The following is an 18034-nucleotide window of genomic DNA, read 5'->3' on the forward strand; positions in this document are numbered from 1 at the left end:
AGCGGTGACGAGGCACTTTTTGCAAGGAATGGGAGGGGGAATGAATAGACCCCGGCGTCCGGGTGCGCGATCTGCTCGGCTTTGGCGGCGGGGGCGCCGGGCTGAGACCAGGGCGCGGTTCTGGCTTTCGCTGCGCCCCCACTCCCGCCCGATCCTGTGGGTTTGGCAAAGCAGCTGGCAGGGGCATTAAGGCCCATTAGCAAAGACGAAGTTGCTGGGAGCCCGGCGCCGAGGTGGTGTGTGTGGGGGGAGGCCTTCTCAGCTGCCGCAGCTTTACGAGCAGGTGGTCAGCACGTGCGGGAGGGTTAGGTGGGTGGGAGGGAAAGGGGAGAAGGAGGTTCCCGGCAACAGATGGCCCGGGCAGGACTGGGGCTTTCAGACAAGAGGGTGGGAGGGGGCTGGCCATCTGCACCTGGACACTGCTCGAGAACTCCTCCCCTTCCCCCCTCTGCGCAGAGAAAAGAGCTGGGGGAAGGGGAAGGCTGCTTTTACTCAGACTGAAGGTTCAAATACCCCCCCCCCCAAACACCCCTCCCCAACAGAGAGGATGGACAGGGAGAAGGCAGCTGGTGGAAGAGTGAGGGAGGCAAAGGTGAGGGCTGCCTCCACCACCCCACCCATCTCTCTGGCCAGATCTGTGGGAGACCCGAGGCACAAGCGAGAGACTCTAGATGAGTCTGCGTCTCCACCACTGCGTGCTGAGGGCCTGAGGCTCTCTCAAATGTTGGCAGAAATAAGTTAATCCCTGATACAGAGTTCCCGCATGCCCATTTTGTGGTGGGGAGAGCAGGATATGGGGGCATGAAGTGGGGAGTTCCGTAGCCTCAGGGTGCCCCAGCTCCCAGGGAAGGATGCTAGGCAAGACTGGGAAGCCCAGGGCAGGAGTTCCCAGACTGGAGCAGAGTGGGATGGAGGTATCACAGCAGGTGATGGCACCTCTGTGGGCCAGATTTCCCAGAGGGAACCGTCTGAGGGGTCGGACCCGACATGTCCTTTGGTCAGGAGGCTTCGGGCTGTGGCTGAGCCTGGCGATTGGCCCAGTACCGATGGTAGGTGTCCTGGAAGAGGTCCTGGCATTCGATGTGGGCGCGGAGATGGGCGCAGGCCAGGAAAGCCCCTGCCAGCTTGCGGTGCAGGGCATAGGTCTCCTCTGGCGGTGGGCGGAGCCGATGCTGCAGCAGCACAGGGATGAGGCCCTGCACTCGGCGGGCAGTGTCACCCGCCCCGAAGTCGTAGGGTCCCTTGGTGGCGAAGGGCTCCCCCAGGATCATCACAGCCTCCACGTGGGCATCTGAGAATGCCTAGGGGTGGGGGAGAGCAGAGGCACCCAGTATGGACAGGAATCCTTCTACTTACCCCTAAAGGGACAAGTAGCCCTCAGCTCCCTCAGAGTCTCCAGTACTAGCACAAGTCCCAGCTCCTTCTGGAGCCCCCAGGAAAGAAGCAGCCTCCTACTCCTCCCAAAAGAAACAACCCTTCACTCCCTCTCAGAGCCTCCAATAAACAAGTAGCCCTCACTGTCTAGAACAGAAAAGCAGCCTCCATTCCTGGACCCCAGTACCCACCAGCAGCCCCCCATTCCCTCCCTCTAGAATAGGTCAGTGGTGCCTATTTTCCCAGGTTTCCTGAGTAGCCAAACAGTGCCATTCCCCCTACTCCTCCCCAGAGAACCCTCAGTACAGCCCCAACAGGCCCCCCAATAGATACCAGCCCCTACTCCCCCAATGTCTCCCAACCTTGGTTTCAAAGCCTGTGAGGAATTTGAGGTCCCGGGATTTCTGCAGGACCCGGTCTCTGTCTCCATTGGCGGCAGCCATTACCACCTGGGGAAATGGATGGGGCACAGGGTCAAAGGCTCAGTGAGTTCAAGGGTTCAAGGAGGGGTCTTGGGGAAATGGAGACTGCAGCTGGAAGCTGGGCCCTACCCATACCCACTTCCCTTCTCATCTGCCTAGGCCCTCTCTCACCTAGAAGACTCTCCCTTATCACCTTGTGCCTGCCTGTCTATGTCTCTCTCAAGACTGTTTCAGAGCCTGGAGGGTGGGGGTGGTCAAGGGTTCTGCCCACCTGGCTGGGGACACAGAGCCTGCCTGGAAACTAAACAGTGAAAAAGCACAGAGGAAAATAAATGTCAAGTGCTGTTCGTGGGTCCAAACACTCAATTGACCAAGGATGTGCCTGTGACCCAAAACTGCATCTGAGGTTGCCATTGGGCCATCTCTGTGATCACCTGGTTGATATCTGTTGATACCTGTCTCTGGCACTGGACTTGGAGCCTTGGGAGCAGGGATCTGGGTTGGCACAAGGTCTGTCACTCAGAAGGCCTTTGTTTAGCAAATTAGTGTGCAGAGCTAAGCACCTCTCCAGCCAAGAGTGCACATCAGGCAAGCAAGACTTGAGGGCACATGGACAGACAGACAGAAGTGAAAGCCAGCCCACCTGGGCTCAGCTCTGCCACTTGCTGGCTGACTGGGCAAGTGGCTTGCCTCAGGTCTCCGCTTTCTCATCTGTGAAATGGGGATGATGAAAGTATCTTCCTCATGGGGTGGTTGTATGGATAAAGGAGGAGATAACTGTGTAGTGCCTCATGAGCACTGTGCCTATATATAGGAAGCAGCATAAATATTAGCAGCTATTATTATCCAAAGGTGGATACGAGGGTCCCAATTTTACAGAAGAGGAAACAGACTCCCGGTGGGCAACAGCAAGGCGAGGAGTAGAACCTGGGGTGAGCCCTTAATCACTGGGTTGCACTTTCTTGAGAGGAAAGGGAATCAAGATTAAATCAGGCTATTCTGTTCTGTCTCGTCCACCCTGCCCAAGGCTGTCCGGCCATCTGTCAGGCCTGTGGTCCTTGGGGGCCCATGTGACAGAGCTTTTTTAAACTGGAAGAGGCTGGGAAGGTGGCAGGGGGGCCATTCTAAAGAGGCTGTGGGGGGGGCATGAGATGTCCCAACTACCCAGAGTAGCCTTGGCTTTGTGCCTCAAATGGCCAGCAGAGATGGCCTCAAAGGGCCTATGTGTGTGTGTGGGGGAGGGGGAGGTTTAACCAGCTCCTCCTTCCCGTCTGCATCTCAGGGGTGGCACCATCATCCTCCAATCTCCAAGAGTCCCGGGCCTTGTCCCCAACACCTGTTTTTCCCTCCCCACAGCCTCCCCAGGCTCCCCACCCTCAGTCTTAAAGACCACTCTTTATTCAGAGGGGGTTTCCTAATTCTTACTGCGGCCCTCCCCTGCTCAAATCCCTCCCATGGCTTCCCAGGGAAACGGGATAAAGTACAAGCTGCAAAGCATGGCTTCTAGGACCCAGAGTGATTTGGCTCCAGTCTCATTGCTGGCCCAATGCTTCCCCCTGACCCCCACCCACCCCACCTGCCACAGAGTCAGAACATGAACTTACTTTTGGGTCTCTAGGACTTTACTACTCAGTGTGGTCCCTGTAAGAGTAGCTTTGCCATTACCTGGGAGTGTGTTAGAAATACAGCATCTTCTGCCTAACTCCAGTCCAGAAACTGCATTTTAACTGGTTCACAGAAGGACAAGGTTTCACATACACACTAACGTTTGAGAAGTACTGCTCTAATGGGAATATCCCTTCTCACCCCTTGGCCTTTGCACATGTTGTTGGTCTGGAATACCCTCCGATCCTCTTTCTGATTGCTCTCCTAATCCCTCAGGTCTCAATTCTGATGTCTCTTCCTCCAGGAAGCCCTCCCTGACCCCTAGGCTGGGCCAGGATCCTTTGAGCTCTTATAGTGCCCTGTGCTTCCCCATTCCAGCCCTGACCACTCTGAACCCTCAACTATCTGTCCCCCCACTGGACTGTGAGCTCTGTGAAGGTGGGGACCTGGGCTGGATTGGTCACTGTTGTCCCCCACATTACCTAGAATAGGATGGGGCACAGAGGAGTGTCAAAGAGTTTGAACTGATCACTAAATGGTTAGAAGACCATGTTAAATGTCCAATCTGACCAAATTAATGACATAGTGTTCTCTGTGACCTCTGAGGCAAATTGACCCTGGTGGGCAGGAGGGACAGTGGGAGGGATGGTCAATAGGTGAGGAAGCACTTCCTCAGGACAGAGCAGCCCCCTAGGGATCGGCTTGCCCGGAAGGTGTGTGAGCACAAACCTGGACACAGAGGCCCTAGACAGTGTGGGTGGGATGTGGGGAGGTGAAAGGATGGCAATCATGGACCTCTCTCTTAGGACAAGGCTAGTTAGGGTTGAGACGATGGGCTCTGGACCCAGACCACCTAAGTCAGAATATCAGGTCTGCTGTGACCTGGGGCAAGTGACTTAACCTCTCTGAGCCTGTTACTTCATCTGTAAAATGGGGCTAAAAATGGTCCTTACTCCATGAAGTTGCTGTATGGTTTAAATCAGTTACCACAGGTATACCACTTAAAACAGCGCCTGACAATATTAAGTGCTTGGTATTTGTTAGCTGCTATTAATATTACTACTATTTCTTATTTCTTAATTCTAGATACTGTATTTCTCCTTCTCACCCTTGCCTCAGTATCTGGCTTGAGCCTCGGCCCTTCTGAGACCCAAGGATTGGGGGGACTCACCTCGATGTAATGGTCTGTGAATTCGGTCCCAAATTCCCGGCTTGCACCGAAGTCCAGCAGGGTCACCTGGGAACAGAATGGTGAAAGGGATGCTGGGAATCCACCAATGCTTCCCATTGTCTATCCAAGGTGGCTAGGGTCCATCTCTCCCTCTCTACACCCTGTCCCCTCCTGCCAGAGTTCCCGCTGTCTCCCTGGGCTCCTGGCCTCCAGTCTCCACACTAATCCACCCCCACATGAAGCTGAAGGAATCTTGCTTTTAGTTTTTTTGGTCGTAGTTGTTTTTATAATAACATACTTTAGGCACAGAAAAAAATCCAGAGAATAAACTATATGGAAAAGTGAACACCCACAAATCTCACCACCCAGTTTAAAATATAAAATAGTACCAATCCAGGTGGGGCCTCCCGTGTACCCCAGCCTGATTCTACCTCCCCCACATCCCGATCCTCTCTTCCAGGGTGACCACTTTCCTGAGATTATTATTTCCTGAAATTACCATGCACGTACTTCTATATTTTTCTATATATGTGCGCACCCATGAACATACATAGTAATGTTTTGTGTATCTTAAAACTTCATATAAATGGTATTTACGATAGTTAGTCTGCAACCTGTTCTTTGTGTCCAGCATGGTTTTGTAATTTATCCCCAGTGCTCTATGTGGCTCTGGCTCATTCATTCACTTTTTCACTGATGTGTAAGGAGTTCATTGTGCGAATATATCACAATGCATTTATCTGGGTGATGGGCACTGTGGGTGTTTCTGGGTTTTGCTTGATGAACACATGTGCACGAGTTTCTCTAGGGCGGTGGAGTTCGGACTATTAATCACAACCCACAGTAAGAAATGCAGATTATACTGGGCACCAGTGCTAATGCCACATAAATATAAACATCAAACAAAAGTGTCCTGAAATATTATAGCTCCATCCCATCCACGACACACTGATATTTTCTATTCTATGCCTTTAACCACAGAAAATGCAGTTGAGACCCAATAAATTGACATCAGGACACACATCTCCAGGTTAGAAAAACCCCTCCCTGAGTTGTCAGCCTAAGAGGGATGTGGGGTGCGTATGTGTTTGCAGGGGTGGAGGGTGGCAACACACTGAGGCTGGAGACTCAGCAGGGCCACTTCACATTCGGCAAAGGGCTCAGACTTTATCCGGAGGGCACTGAAGCGCTGTGGAGGGGACAGCGTGGCCAGATTTGTTTCAGAAAGACCCCTCTGGGGATATAATGGATACAGACCACTTTGGAGAGCCATTTGGCAACCACACACACTGAGAGTCTTTGGGTTCAAACTCACCCCTGGGTCTTTGGACACCCTGTGTCATCTGCCAGGATCGCTCTTCCTGCTCTTTCAATGGCTGTCCCCTTCTCATCTGTCTGGTTTCAGCTTTAATGGCACTTCCTTCAAGAAGCCTTCCTTGACCCCACTCACCCAGGCGGGGTCAGATACTTTCCCTGGCTTCCCACAGCCCCCTGGGCTTCCCCCATCACTGACCACTCTGGCCTGTGTTTCCTCATGGTGGTACTAACTACTCTAGGTCACCACTGTCTGGTAACAGGTTCCCCTGCTGGACTGGGAACTCTGAGAAGGCGAGGATCAGGGTTGTCTTGGCATTGTCAAGAGGCGGCACTAGGAGGAGCTTGGTGTGCTCTAAATGAATAACAAGTGTGGTCATGATGACTAACGACCTTCAGAAAGTTGTGATCCCTCTTTCATACTGTCACATTGGCACTAGGAAGCCACTGCCCAGCCAGGGACTCCATTTCCCAGCATCCCTTGCACCTAGACAGGCCCTGTGACCAGTTCTCATTAATGGAATGGTAAAGGGAATGATCTGTCACTTCTGGTCAAAACAGTTAGATAAGAGTTAACCTCTCAACCTCTCTTTCCCCTTCTACTGGAAGGAGAATATTGCGAGACCTGGGGGATGGCATGATCACAAAAGGGAAGGAGCCTAGATCCCTGAGTCACTGCATGGAGGAGAGCTACCCTAGCCTGTTACATGGGTAATAAATTATTATTGTGTTGAGCTACTGAAATATCTATCACAGCAGGTAATGTACCCTCACATACATCACAAGGAACCAACCTGGTGGCTGGCTGCGTCATACAGGAAGTTTGCCCAGTTGGGGTCCGTCTGCATGAATCTAAACTCAAACAGCTCCCGTAGACACAGCCTTAGGAGCTGGAAGCAGATCTAGGGTGGAGAGAAAGAGTTAACAGATACCTCAGAATCATCTGCCCCTGTAAAGCCCTCTCTGGCCTGGAGCAGGACCATGGGTCTGGTCTGTCCTGCTGGCCCTGCCCTGGGGCAGCACCCTCCCTATTGTCCCACAAGACCATGTACCTGGTTCCGAATGTCCTGGCTCAGGCCCTGGCATTGGTCCAGGGGGACCCCTCCAGCCAGCTCCATGCCCAGCACCCGCGTGGTGCAGAGGTCCTTAATCACTGCCGGCACCCGGAAGAAGGGGTCATCTTCCAACAGCTGCCTGGGGCAGAAGGGAAGGGAGTGATGGTTGGAGTTTCAGGCTCCTAAGACCCAGCTCAAGGCCTCTTCCTCCTCCTCTGAGAAATCCTCCATGAACGGTCTGTCTTGACTTCCGTATTGCCCTCCTCTTGCCAATACCTGGCTGGACTGACATTCATTCAGACACTTCATTCATTCAACAAACATCTCCATAGGGCCTACTGTGCCTGCCCCTAAGCCTGGTGCTGCTGGAGACCCAGTTACCACTTTCCTACCGGAAACACTTCTATGACATTTGGTTGCCCCACAATAAGCTCAATGTATTAAGCTTGATGAACATTACTTTTTCATTAAATCATTAATTAATCTATAAAAAAAAAGGTCACTGATATACAAATCTTCAAGTCCATGGTGATACTCCTTGGCCACTCCTTGGAGTCAGAACACTGATTAAGAGAAAGAATCCTTCTCAGTGTCCGTCCCTGTGCAGGGACTTGAAGATTTGTATATCAGTGACGTTTTTTTGAGGCCCAGGCCTACCCCTTACACACACCGGAGACCACACTCTAACAAACACACAGACCAATAATAGACTGTGATAGGTGTGTCAATGTAAGATTCGGGAGGCAGAAAATATGAGCGAGGCCTCTGGTTGGGGACCTGTGGGATGGTTGGAGTGAGGTGGGGAGCAGGGAGATGGGGAGAGGCCAGGAGTAATGTGGGTTTTATTCTAAGGGCACTGGAAAACCCTGTGAGGGAGGGCTGTCCTCAGATCCCATGAGGAATGCTCTGGCCCTCCGCACCCTTCTCCAGGTCCTGCTTTGGAGCTCATATTTTTGTCCTTGTTTATAAAATCTCTGATGTTTGAACCGACTTAATCAGCACAATTCTCTTTTATCCTTGCTCCTCTGTGAGGGTACTCTCCCAAGGCCGCTGTGCAGATTCAGGCCACCCAGCCTGTTAAGGGCTGACCTGGGGCTAGACCCCACATCTGTCTGAGTCCAGGCCCATGCCTCTAACCACTGCCTTCTACTGCCCTTTCTCTAGTTCTGTATCTACAGAGCTTGGCTCAATGAACATCTGGCCACACTGAAGGATCTCACAGATATGCAGTAATTAATTGCTGCATATCACGATGCTTCTAAGATACAACCACATTGTTCCCTGTATCTGTAGTTCATTCATTTTCACTACTGTATGATATTCCACTAATGAATATACCATATTTATTCATCTACCCTGCTGGATGAATTTCATAGATTTGGGTTGTTTTCAATTTGGGGCTACTGCTGTTCTAAGCATTCTGGAAAAAGTCTGTTGGTACAGACTGGCAAAGGCGTCCCTAGTGTATTTAGCTAGGAGAATGACTATTGGGTTACATGTGACTATTAGCCTTATTATATGATGCCAAACTGTTCTCCAGAATGCTTATCTCAGTATCTCCTCCTGCCCAGGTTACATAAGGGATACCCTGCAGTCCATTCTCTCCAACTCTTGACACTGTCATATTGCTCAGTCTGTCAGTGCAGTGGGTGTAACGGTCACTCATTGTGTGACGAAGTGCCTGTTGACAAGTTCATCTCCCTCACTGGACTGCAGTGGTTACCTAACCCATTCTACAGATGATAAAACTGACACTTAGAGAGAAGAAGTGACCTGCCTAAGCTCAGAGGACATGGATGGATGGATGAAGGGATAGATGGATGAACGAATGAAGAGAGTTTACCAGCCCCACCCCAGGGCTCCAGCTGCCGGAGGCTGTGGGGGCAACCAGATCCCACTGAGCCTGGGAGGGAAAGGAGGGAAGCTGGAGGGAAGGGGTCCCTCCAGGGGCCTGCAGCTCACCTGAAGTTCTGGGCACAAGCCGCCTCACGACGGTAGTCACACTCCCAAGCCAGCTCCTGTTGCAGGGCCTGCAGACTCTGCTCGGCAAACAGGCCTGAGGGGAGCAGCTGTGTCAAACAGGGAAGGCCACAGCCTGTCCCACCCCTCAGGCTCCCACTCATGGAGGTCTTCTCTTACCAATCATGTCTCTCACTCTCTCTCTCTCTCACTGCCCCTCACACCTTCTGCTCCATGCCTTTTACCTGCACTGTCTGTCCACACACTTCCCCTCTGGCTTTCATACAACTGTGACCTCTTCTCAAGTCTCTCTCCTGGGGTCTCTTTCACAGGCATGCACACCAGTCCCTAAGCATCTCTTTCAGTCACACATGCCACCTACTCTTTTTCATACTGTCTCACAGTCATTTTGCCTCTGAACCTTACTTCTGCCTGTCTCTCTGACACACACACACCCTGCCCCATCTTCTTCAGGCTCTTTTTCATGTGCTGTAACACAAACATAGGGTCCCACTTACCTTCTCTTCCTGCTCCTGTGGCTCTTTTTCACAGCTACAGTCCCTCTCTGCACACGGTGTGTGTCTGTTTCTGGATTTTGGTCTGGGCTTCTGCCTCTCTGTCAGAATCTCTAAATTTGTCTTTTTCTCACACGCTTGTACTCCCTGGGCTCTCCCTACCTCGGTGTCCCTTCTTTCCTTCTCAAACACACACTTACACATCCACTCACACACAGGCACCCCCTGCCCTGAGCTAGCCACTCTCCCTCCGTCCAGCCCCACTTCCTCCCTTCCGGGTACCCCTCCTGCAGGCAGAGGTGGAGTGGGCGCCTCACCCTCAGGCAGGGCCACGCTCATCTTGAGCAGCGCCAGCAGGTTCTGGACATCGCTCTGGATGCTCTGGGCAACGCCTGGATACTGGGAGTGAGGGGAGGGCAGCAGTCACTACTCGGGCACAGCAGGGTGCTCACCACGACCTGTCTGGGCTCCCCTCTCACCTGGATCTTCACGGCCACCTCCGTCCCGTCCCTCAGCATGCCCTGGTGCACCTGCCCGATTGAGGCAGCGGCAAAGGGCACCTCCTCCAAAGAGGCCACCTTGGCCTGCCAGTCCCTGCCGAGCTCCTCTTCCAGAACTCTCTGGGGAGAGTGGTTGTAACAATTATCACCATGATGAGAGGCAGCTGAGTTCATTCCCTGTGCCAAGCACTTTATGTGCTAATAACCTGGGCACTCTCCAAATGCCGGGCCCTGGGCTGAGCTCTTGGCAGCGACCCCACTTTACAGATGAGGAAACTGAGGCTCAGAGAGCTGTCTCTTGGCCAATGTGACGAACCAGGCCCTGGTGGACTGGAAGGCCCAGCCTAGCTTGTGTCTCCCAAGCTGGTACTCCTGAGGCTGTGCAAGCTACTATCGAGGATTGCTATTATGTATAGTTAAGACTGATAATAAGCCTTTATTAAATCGTATATTGCGTAATTAACTTAAAGTTAATGTGATAAAGAAGAGTTAAAACTTACAGAGGGCTTCCTATGGGCCAAACCCTGTTCAGAGTGGCTCAGAGAACAACAATAATTGCCCAGGGTCATATGGTGAGTGAGCAGAACAGAGGATCAGAAGGCAGGTAGGTGGCTGGATTCCGGATTCCACACCCTTACCCAGGCATTAGAACAGCTCATCTCTTGGGCACTTACTCAGTGCCAGGCGCTGTGCCAACCTATTTACAGATACGCTCTCCTTTAATTAAAAAACCAGTAATAATAACAGCTAAAACTGGCATGGTGCGTCAGGGGCCCTCCTAAGTGCTTTCCGTATATTACTGTGTTTCCCAGAAAATAAGACCTTGCCGGACCATCAGCTCTAATGCACCTTTTGGAGCAAAAATTAATACAAGACCTGGTCTTATTTTACTATAAGACAGGGTATAATGTAATATAATATAATACCTGGTCTTGTATTAATTTTTGCTCCAAAAGACACATTAGAGCTGATTGTCCAGCTAGGTCTTATTTTCGGGGAAACAAGGTAATTTATGGGACACTATGACGAGGATACTGCAGGCCACATGACTGAGATCACGCAGGTAGGAAGTGGCAGAGCCAGAGTCTGAGCTTATGAAGTCTGGCCCCTAACCACTGTGCTCCCTGCCTCTGTAACAGCCCACTGAGCCTGCCAGGGACCGAACTAAGCGCTCTGCACCACCCTCTTATTTAATCATCAAAACAGTCCTATCAGGTGTCTGCTTTGGTGACCCCCATTTTACAGATGGGGAAACTGAGGCCCAGAGTTAAACAGGGAGTAGAGCAGTGAAGCCAGGAACCAGGCAAGTGGCGCCCGCCTCCCTGGCCAGCCTTCCCTCTCTGGACACTCACCAGCATCTGCCAGCGGGGCATGAAGTCGGCACTCTGGCGGACTCGCTCAAAGATACGCTGCAGCTGGGGGCTGACGAAGCTGTTGTCTTGGGAGATAGGGGGACAAGGGAAGCAGTGAGGGAGGCAAGGTGGGCCCCCGTGGGAGTACCTGAAGCTGGGGCTTGTGGGTGGGTGGGGTGGGGTAGAAGTGAAGTCAGGGGTCGGGGGTCATGCTATACCTTGGATGCTGAGCATCTGGCCAACCTTGAGGGCGGCCCCCCGAACTGCACACAAGGTCTGCACAATCCGCTCGGCATTGGCCTCTGACAGGAAATGGCTGGAGCCCGGCCGGGAGCCGCCTTCTGAGGTGGAAAGAATGATCATTAGTATTACAAGCACAAAAATAATCAGTAGAACGCCACTGCACACCACCAGGATGGCTACAATGAAAAAGAGAATACCAAGTGTTGCTAAGGATGTGGAGCAACCCGAATGCCAACACTGCTGATGAGCGTGCCATGACACAAGCCCTTTGGAAAATAGCGGGGAAGTGTCTAGTAAAGCAAACACCTATACCAGATGTAGTTTCTCTCCCAAGTGTATGCCCAAGAAAAATGCATAAATATGTCCATAAATATGTCCAGATATTCCAAGGAGCACTGCTCATGACAGTCCCAAACTGGAAACATCCCAAATGATTGTCAATACAATGAACAAAAGAATTGTGGAACAGTCACAGCACTACCTGGAATAAACCACCAACATCCACTCACAGCAACATAAATACATCTCCCAAAAAGAACGTTGAGCAAAAGAAGCTCAGTTTTAGGTGTGGCCGGTCAGCTCAGTTGGTTAGAGCACGGTGCTGGTAGCACCAAGGTTACCGGTTTGATCCTCGCATGGGCCACTGTGAGCTGCGCCCTCCAAAAAAAAGTTTCTCAGTTTTAATCTCTAATACAGTAAATATCCATAAATACAACCCACATAGACAAGCTCTTTGGGGTCCTCATTTTATTTAACAACTATATTGAGATACACTCGTAATTCACATACCATATAATTCACCCATTTAAGGTGTACAGTTCAATGGTTTCTAGTACATTCAGCATTGCGCAAGTACCACCACTACCAATTCCAGAACATTTTCATCACCCCAGAAAGAAAGCCCTTACCTAATAGCAGTCACCCCATTTCCACCAACGACTTCCCCCCAAGCTCCTGTAAACCACTAATCTACTTTCTGTCTCTATAGATTTCCCTATTCTGGGCATTTCATATCCATGGAATCATACGATACGTGGCCTTCTGTGTCTGCCTTCCTTCACTTAGGACAGTGTTTTCAAGATTCATCCACATTGTAGCATGGATCAGTACTTGATTCCTTTTTATGGCCGAATAATATAACACATTTTTTTTTCTTTTAATCCATTCCTTGGTTTTAAAGGTGTGCAGGGATCCTAAGACCAAAAAATTGGAGAAATGCTCTTCTAGGGTTTCTTGATCTGGGTGCACAGATGTGTCCATTTTGTGAAAATGAATGAAGCCCGTATGCTTAGGATATGTGCACAGTTTGATATGCAAATTATATTACTCAGTAAAGTGTTTAGTAAGCTTTTTTATTGAACTCTTTACCCTGTGTCAAGCAGAATTCTAAGTGTCTCTGTGGATTCTCTGGCAGAATCCCCCCAATCACCCAAGGAAGTAAGAACTAGAATTCCCAATGCCTTAATTTTCAAGGTGAGGAAGCAAGAGATTCAGAGAGGTACAGTGCTTGGCCCTGGATCACACAGCACAGAAGTGGCAGAGCACAGTGCAGACTGTTCGGCCTTACCCTAAAGCCTAATCCTGCACCCATCTGCAATATTTTTAGTTTGAAAAAATTCCAAAAGACAGAAAAGTTGCATCAGTAACACCCATATATGTGATACAAACATTTTAATGTCCTGTCTCACCAGCTTTATCTATGTGTGCCCACAGGCTTACTGTTATTTTTTGCTTGGAGTTGCACTCAACCTGTGCTAAGAATAAAGATATTCCCCTGCACAGTCAGTGCCACAATCACATCTAAGAAAATTAACACTAATTATCTAATATCTACTATCCAGTTCATATTCAGATTTTTCCAATTGTTCCCGAAAGTCTTTTATAGTTATTTTTGTCTTTAAAAAATTTTTTTTCAATGACATTCAATATTATATTAGCTTCAGGTGCACAGCTTCGTGGTTAGACATTTATATAACTTATGAAGTAATCTCCCAATAAGTCTAGTACCCACCTGATACCATACATAGTTATTACAATATTATTGACTATATTCCCTATACTGTATTTTATATACCCGTGATAGTTATTTTTTTTCCAACTGTCATGCAATCATGGTTCTCACATTCCACTTGTCAGTTATTATCTCTCTAGTCTCTTTGATCTAGAATATCCACTCCCATTTTTGTTTCGGCCATTGACTTGTTGGGGGAATCTTACCCACAGGGGTTGATCTCTAGACATCTCATTCCATCTATGTTGTACACAGCTCCCCAGTGGCACTTTCGTGTTCTGCTTAGAGCTAGGAACTCAACTCCTGATGACTTAATGATCATCAGGAGTTGATCATTATCTGCTTTTCCTCATGATCTGCTTCTATCCATCACAACGCTGACAGTGGCTTTGCCCCGTTCTGAGCACTTCACAATGACCCTCAGAGGTGGGTATATTATCATTTCCATTTTCCACATGAGGAAACTAGGACTCTGAGAGGTGAAGCCACTTGCCCCCAGGTCACACAGCCAGCCAGGGTCTGAACCCAGGCAGCGTGGCTCACTCACCTGACTGTAGATATTCTCCGAGCAGGGACTTCTTGGCCACCTCAGCCAGTGCTCCCAGCCCCAAACCCACAGCCAGTCCTGGGGAGTGAGAGAGGAGTCTGAGTGTCCGCTTGCCTGGGGCTTTCTCCCCCCACCCTCTCTCTTCTCTGTCTCTCTCTAAGCAACTTGCCTTCCAGCTCTTTGCTGTCAACCCTTTACATGTTATTACAATATTAGTTATTACAATATTATTGACTATGTTCCCTACACTGTACTTTATATCCCCGTGAGTTATTGTTTTCCGACTGACATCCAATGATGGTTCACACATTCCATTTGTCCCTAGCTCAGTCCCGTACTCCCTCCCTGCTTGGGGTTCCCGTCAAGGTGAGGTTGCCTTTTTTCCTATCCTCTCTCCAGGTCTTTGTCTCCTGTGTCAGCAGTTCTCACCCCTGGCTGCACATACGAATCACGTGAGGAGCTTTTGTAAATACAATGCCCAGGTCCCACCCCTGAGGTTCTGATTAAACTGGCCTGAGATGAGGCCTCGAAATTTGCATTTTTTTTTAAGCACCCCAGGTTGATTCTAGTGTACAGCCAAGGGTAAGAAGGCCCCAAACTGATCCTCCCAAGTCTCTCTGTGACTTCCTGCGGGTCCTGCTTGTTTCTCTGCCCACACCTCCTCTTTTCATGCTCACATTTCCTTTTCCAAGTCAGTTATTTCTCCATCTCCCCATTTCCCTCCACCTGGCACATCTACTTAGGGCTCTTTCTCTCTGTTCCTCCTTTTGCTGTTATCTCTCTAGCTCTGATTTCCTCTGCCTCCTCTCTCCCCTTGCCCCAAAGATATCTCGAGTTTCTCTGCCCCTTTCACTGTCACCATGTCTGGAAATAATCATTGTTGGCATTTTCTGAGCACTTTCTACATGCCAGATTCATTCCTAGTGCTTTATGTGTATTAACTAATTTTGTCCTCAAACCCTTGTGAGATTAGTTTTATAGGACAACTTCCATTTTACAGAAAAGGAAATCAAGGCCCAGAGACTTTAAGTAACTTATCCAGAGTCACAAAGTGAGATGCAGCAGAATCACCTCTTGAACCTTGGGCAGCCTGGTTTCAAAGCTCTAACCATTGCCTTTGACTCCCTCTTTATACTGTGAATCAGTGTCTTTAAAACTTGAACCATGATCCACAATAAAGAAGACATCTGCATTCTAACTGGTACAGACCAATGTCTACGTATATAATGTTTCATGAAACAAGATTTTCCCTTACTCTACAGGTGCACTCATATTTCCCATTCTATTCTTCTGAATGCTGGTTTCAACCCACTAAATGATTTCATGCAGATTGTGACCTGAAGTTTGAACAATCCTGCTTCTTGATCTCAGGTCAAGTCACTTCACCTCCCTTAGCCTCCGTGCCCTCATCTATAGAATGGAAATAAACACTCACTGACTCAATGCAGAGATCACATGTATGGCAACTTGCATGTTTTTCCAAGTTCTCAGTAAGTGTTATGTTCCTCTCTATTTCTCTTGGTTTTGCAGACCTTTGCCTTCACTCTCTTTCCGTCTCTCCCTCTTCTCTGTCTCTGATTCACCCTCTCTCTTCTTTCCGTAAATGTTGCTTCCTCTGAGCTACCGTGTTTCCCCCAAAACTAAGCCCCAGTTAAGATCATCAGCCAGACAGACACATTTAGTATGTTATGACGATGTTTCAGAAGATGACATGACTGTATTTGAATAAATGTAGATTGTTGTACATGAAAAAATAAGACATCCCCTGAAAATATGCCCTAATGTGTCTTTTGGAACAAAAATTAATATAAGACCTGGTCTTATTTTCGGGGAAATATGGTATAAGACCTGGTCTTACTTTCGGGGAAACACGGTAGGTCACAATCACCCACAGTCACACCTACCACCAAAGTTGGCCAAGCGGCTGATGCGGGAGGCCGGTACCTTGCGTTCTCGAGAGCAGTCACTCAGCTGGGAAATGGGGAAAAGGTATGAGGACGAGAAGGTGAGCATAGTGCCCAGGGAGTCCAACCAACCTGCCACCTCACCCTTCCCCAAGCTTGGGGGCCGACTGACTTCATGGGGTGTTACTGAGTGGGTGGGAAGCAATGATACCTGGGGCCGGGGTGTCTTCTTGAGCCGGGCCTCGCGAGCCTTGCGAATGTCCTCCTCACCCAGGCCTCTGCCAGGCTTATCCTGATGAAACTTTTGGGCCCAAATACCCACACATGGCCCCTGCAAGAGATGTGGAGATTGATAAGGAGTGGAGGACATGAGGTCTGCCTGGCCCTTTGGATCCCTCCCTGTCCATTTACTCACTGAAGTCTCCCTCAGCCTCTTCCCCTTGGAGCGCCATCCCCAGCCTCTTACCCACCAATGGAGCCCAGGTCTCTGGGCCCCATAAGGCAGACCAACAGTGTGGCCCAGCTGTCCACAAGTCCCCCGCAGTAGGCCCGCCACTTCCAGCCACATTGCCTGGGGGAGAAGAGATGGAGGTTATTCGGGCAGGAGTTGTGGGACTGACCCCCATCAAGCCCTCACATTCCTCTACGTTCATCCTAAGACTCCCACCCACCAAAGACTTCCTCCCCTGCTATAGGCCCCTCCAGTTTCTCCTGGTTCCCTTTCTCGTTGCTAGGAACCCACAGCTCTTCCCGAGCACCTTCCAAAACACTCTCCCCGTCTCACTCCCCGCCATTGCTAGGGTCCTCCCTTGTTGCTAGACACCCACAGATCCTGCAGGACTACCTCTCCACTTGAGCCCCCCTCGTCGCTAGGCACCGCCTTCCCCTCTGTTGCTAGGTGCCCACAATTAGTCCTGGGTGCCCCCTACCCCGGTAATGGGCACCTCCCCCCGTTGCTAAGCACCCACTGCTCCCTGGCTCCAGGTCGGCAAGAGCGAGAGCCTCTTGCGCTTCCGGGAGTCTCTGCATGCCCGCCCCTCCAGTGAGCTAGCCAATGATGGAGCAGCAACTCTCTGACTGGCACGAAGCACACCCCGCTGGGCGTAGGGAGAGTGTGGGCGGGGCCTAAGGGTGAGCGTTGGGGCCTGCGGGGGGATTGCTGGCTTACACGTGCCCTTTTATACCTTTCCGCTCATCTCAAAGTGCCCAGGGCGCGGCGGACCTTTCTGTTCTCTACACTGTCTTGTTTGCAAACATCCGTCTCCCTGACAAACTCCACAACTCTAGTCTGCACAAACATCTTGCCAACCTCCGTTACTTCTAACCCCATCAGGCTCAACATCTCTCCTTGGAACACACGTCTTCCCAGCAAACATTTCTCGTGCACATAGGGCCTCTCTACTTTGCACACCCACCCTCTGCTTCAAATACCCGCATCCTGACACTCAGCCTTTTCCCTTGCACGTATAAACCTTGTTCCTTGCTCGCCAACTTCTCCCTCTTGCACTCTCAATTCTCTGCTGTACATAACCCCACTCACCCTCAGCCTCTTGCACCAATATGTCCCTGTTTCCTTATATTCCCTGCTATCTCTGCTCCACATCCACCTGCAGGATGGTGTGAGTGGGACGCCTCTGTTTCCTGTAGGCCTGATATTGACATTTCCCAGAACACAGTCAGCAAAGATTCCCAGAGCTGAGTCAGGAGACTTGGCATCCCAGAAAACCAGCTTCCAGCCCATCTGGGTGTGTGTGGTGTGTGTTTGGAGGGGGAGCCGGCCAGTTTAAAGCTTACTCCCCCCACAGTAGGCTGACTCACCCGTCTTCTCACAGTCTGGAATAAAAGCAGCTGGCTGGGGCCTCTCTCCCACTGCTGGGAGAAAGAGGGATATGACGCTTTACCCACAGCACCCCTGACCCTTTCTAACCCCTTTTTCAGGAATCAGAGCTCCCGGTTTCTGTCCCTGTGCAATGTGAACTCAGAAGAGCTTTGACCCTTCTGGAACTCTGCTTCCCAGCCTGTATGATATGCTAGGGGGCCCCTGCTATGACTTCTGGTCTGT

General features: G+C 50.3%; 1 protein-coding gene across 9 annotated transcripts; it reads right to left on the bottom strand.

Moving 5' to 3' along the window:
* Positions 1-470: 470 nt before the first annotated feature.
* COQ8B (coenzyme Q8B) lies at positions 471-18034 on the bottom strand. 9 transcript variants are annotated; one of them, XM_081031085.1, is made up of 15 exons: positions 17791-18034; positions 16439-16543; positions 16184-16303; positions 15973-16039; positions 14069-14146; positions 11486-11608; positions 11268-11353; positions 9895-10035; positions 9733-9814; positions 8904-8997; positions 6939-7080; positions 6681-6788; positions 4573-4638; positions 1737-1823; positions 471-1301 (listed from the first exon to the last, which is right to left on the bottom strand). In XM_081031085.1, exons 2-15 carry the CDS (start codon positions 16538-16540, stop codon positions 999-1001), a joined length of 1599 nt encoding a protein of 532 aa, XP_080887211.1. In that variant the 5' UTR covers positions 16541-16543; positions 17791-18034; the 3' UTR covers positions 471-998. The 9 variants fall into 9 exon arrangements, with proteins under 9 accessions (XP_080887211.1, XP_080887203.1, XP_080887208.1 ...); XM_081031077.1 differs by lacking the exon at positions 17791-18034 and adding an exon at positions 17513-17611; XM_081031082.1 differs by lacking the exon at positions 17791-18034 and adding an exon at positions 16917-17016.

Source organism: Rhinolophus hipposideros, assembly GCF_964194185.1.
Source record: "Rhinolophus hipposideros genome assembly, chromosome: 21".
NCBI classification, from domain to species: domain Eukaryota; kingdom Metazoa; phylum Chordata; class Mammalia; order Chiroptera; family Rhinolophidae; genus Rhinolophus; species Rhinolophus hipposideros.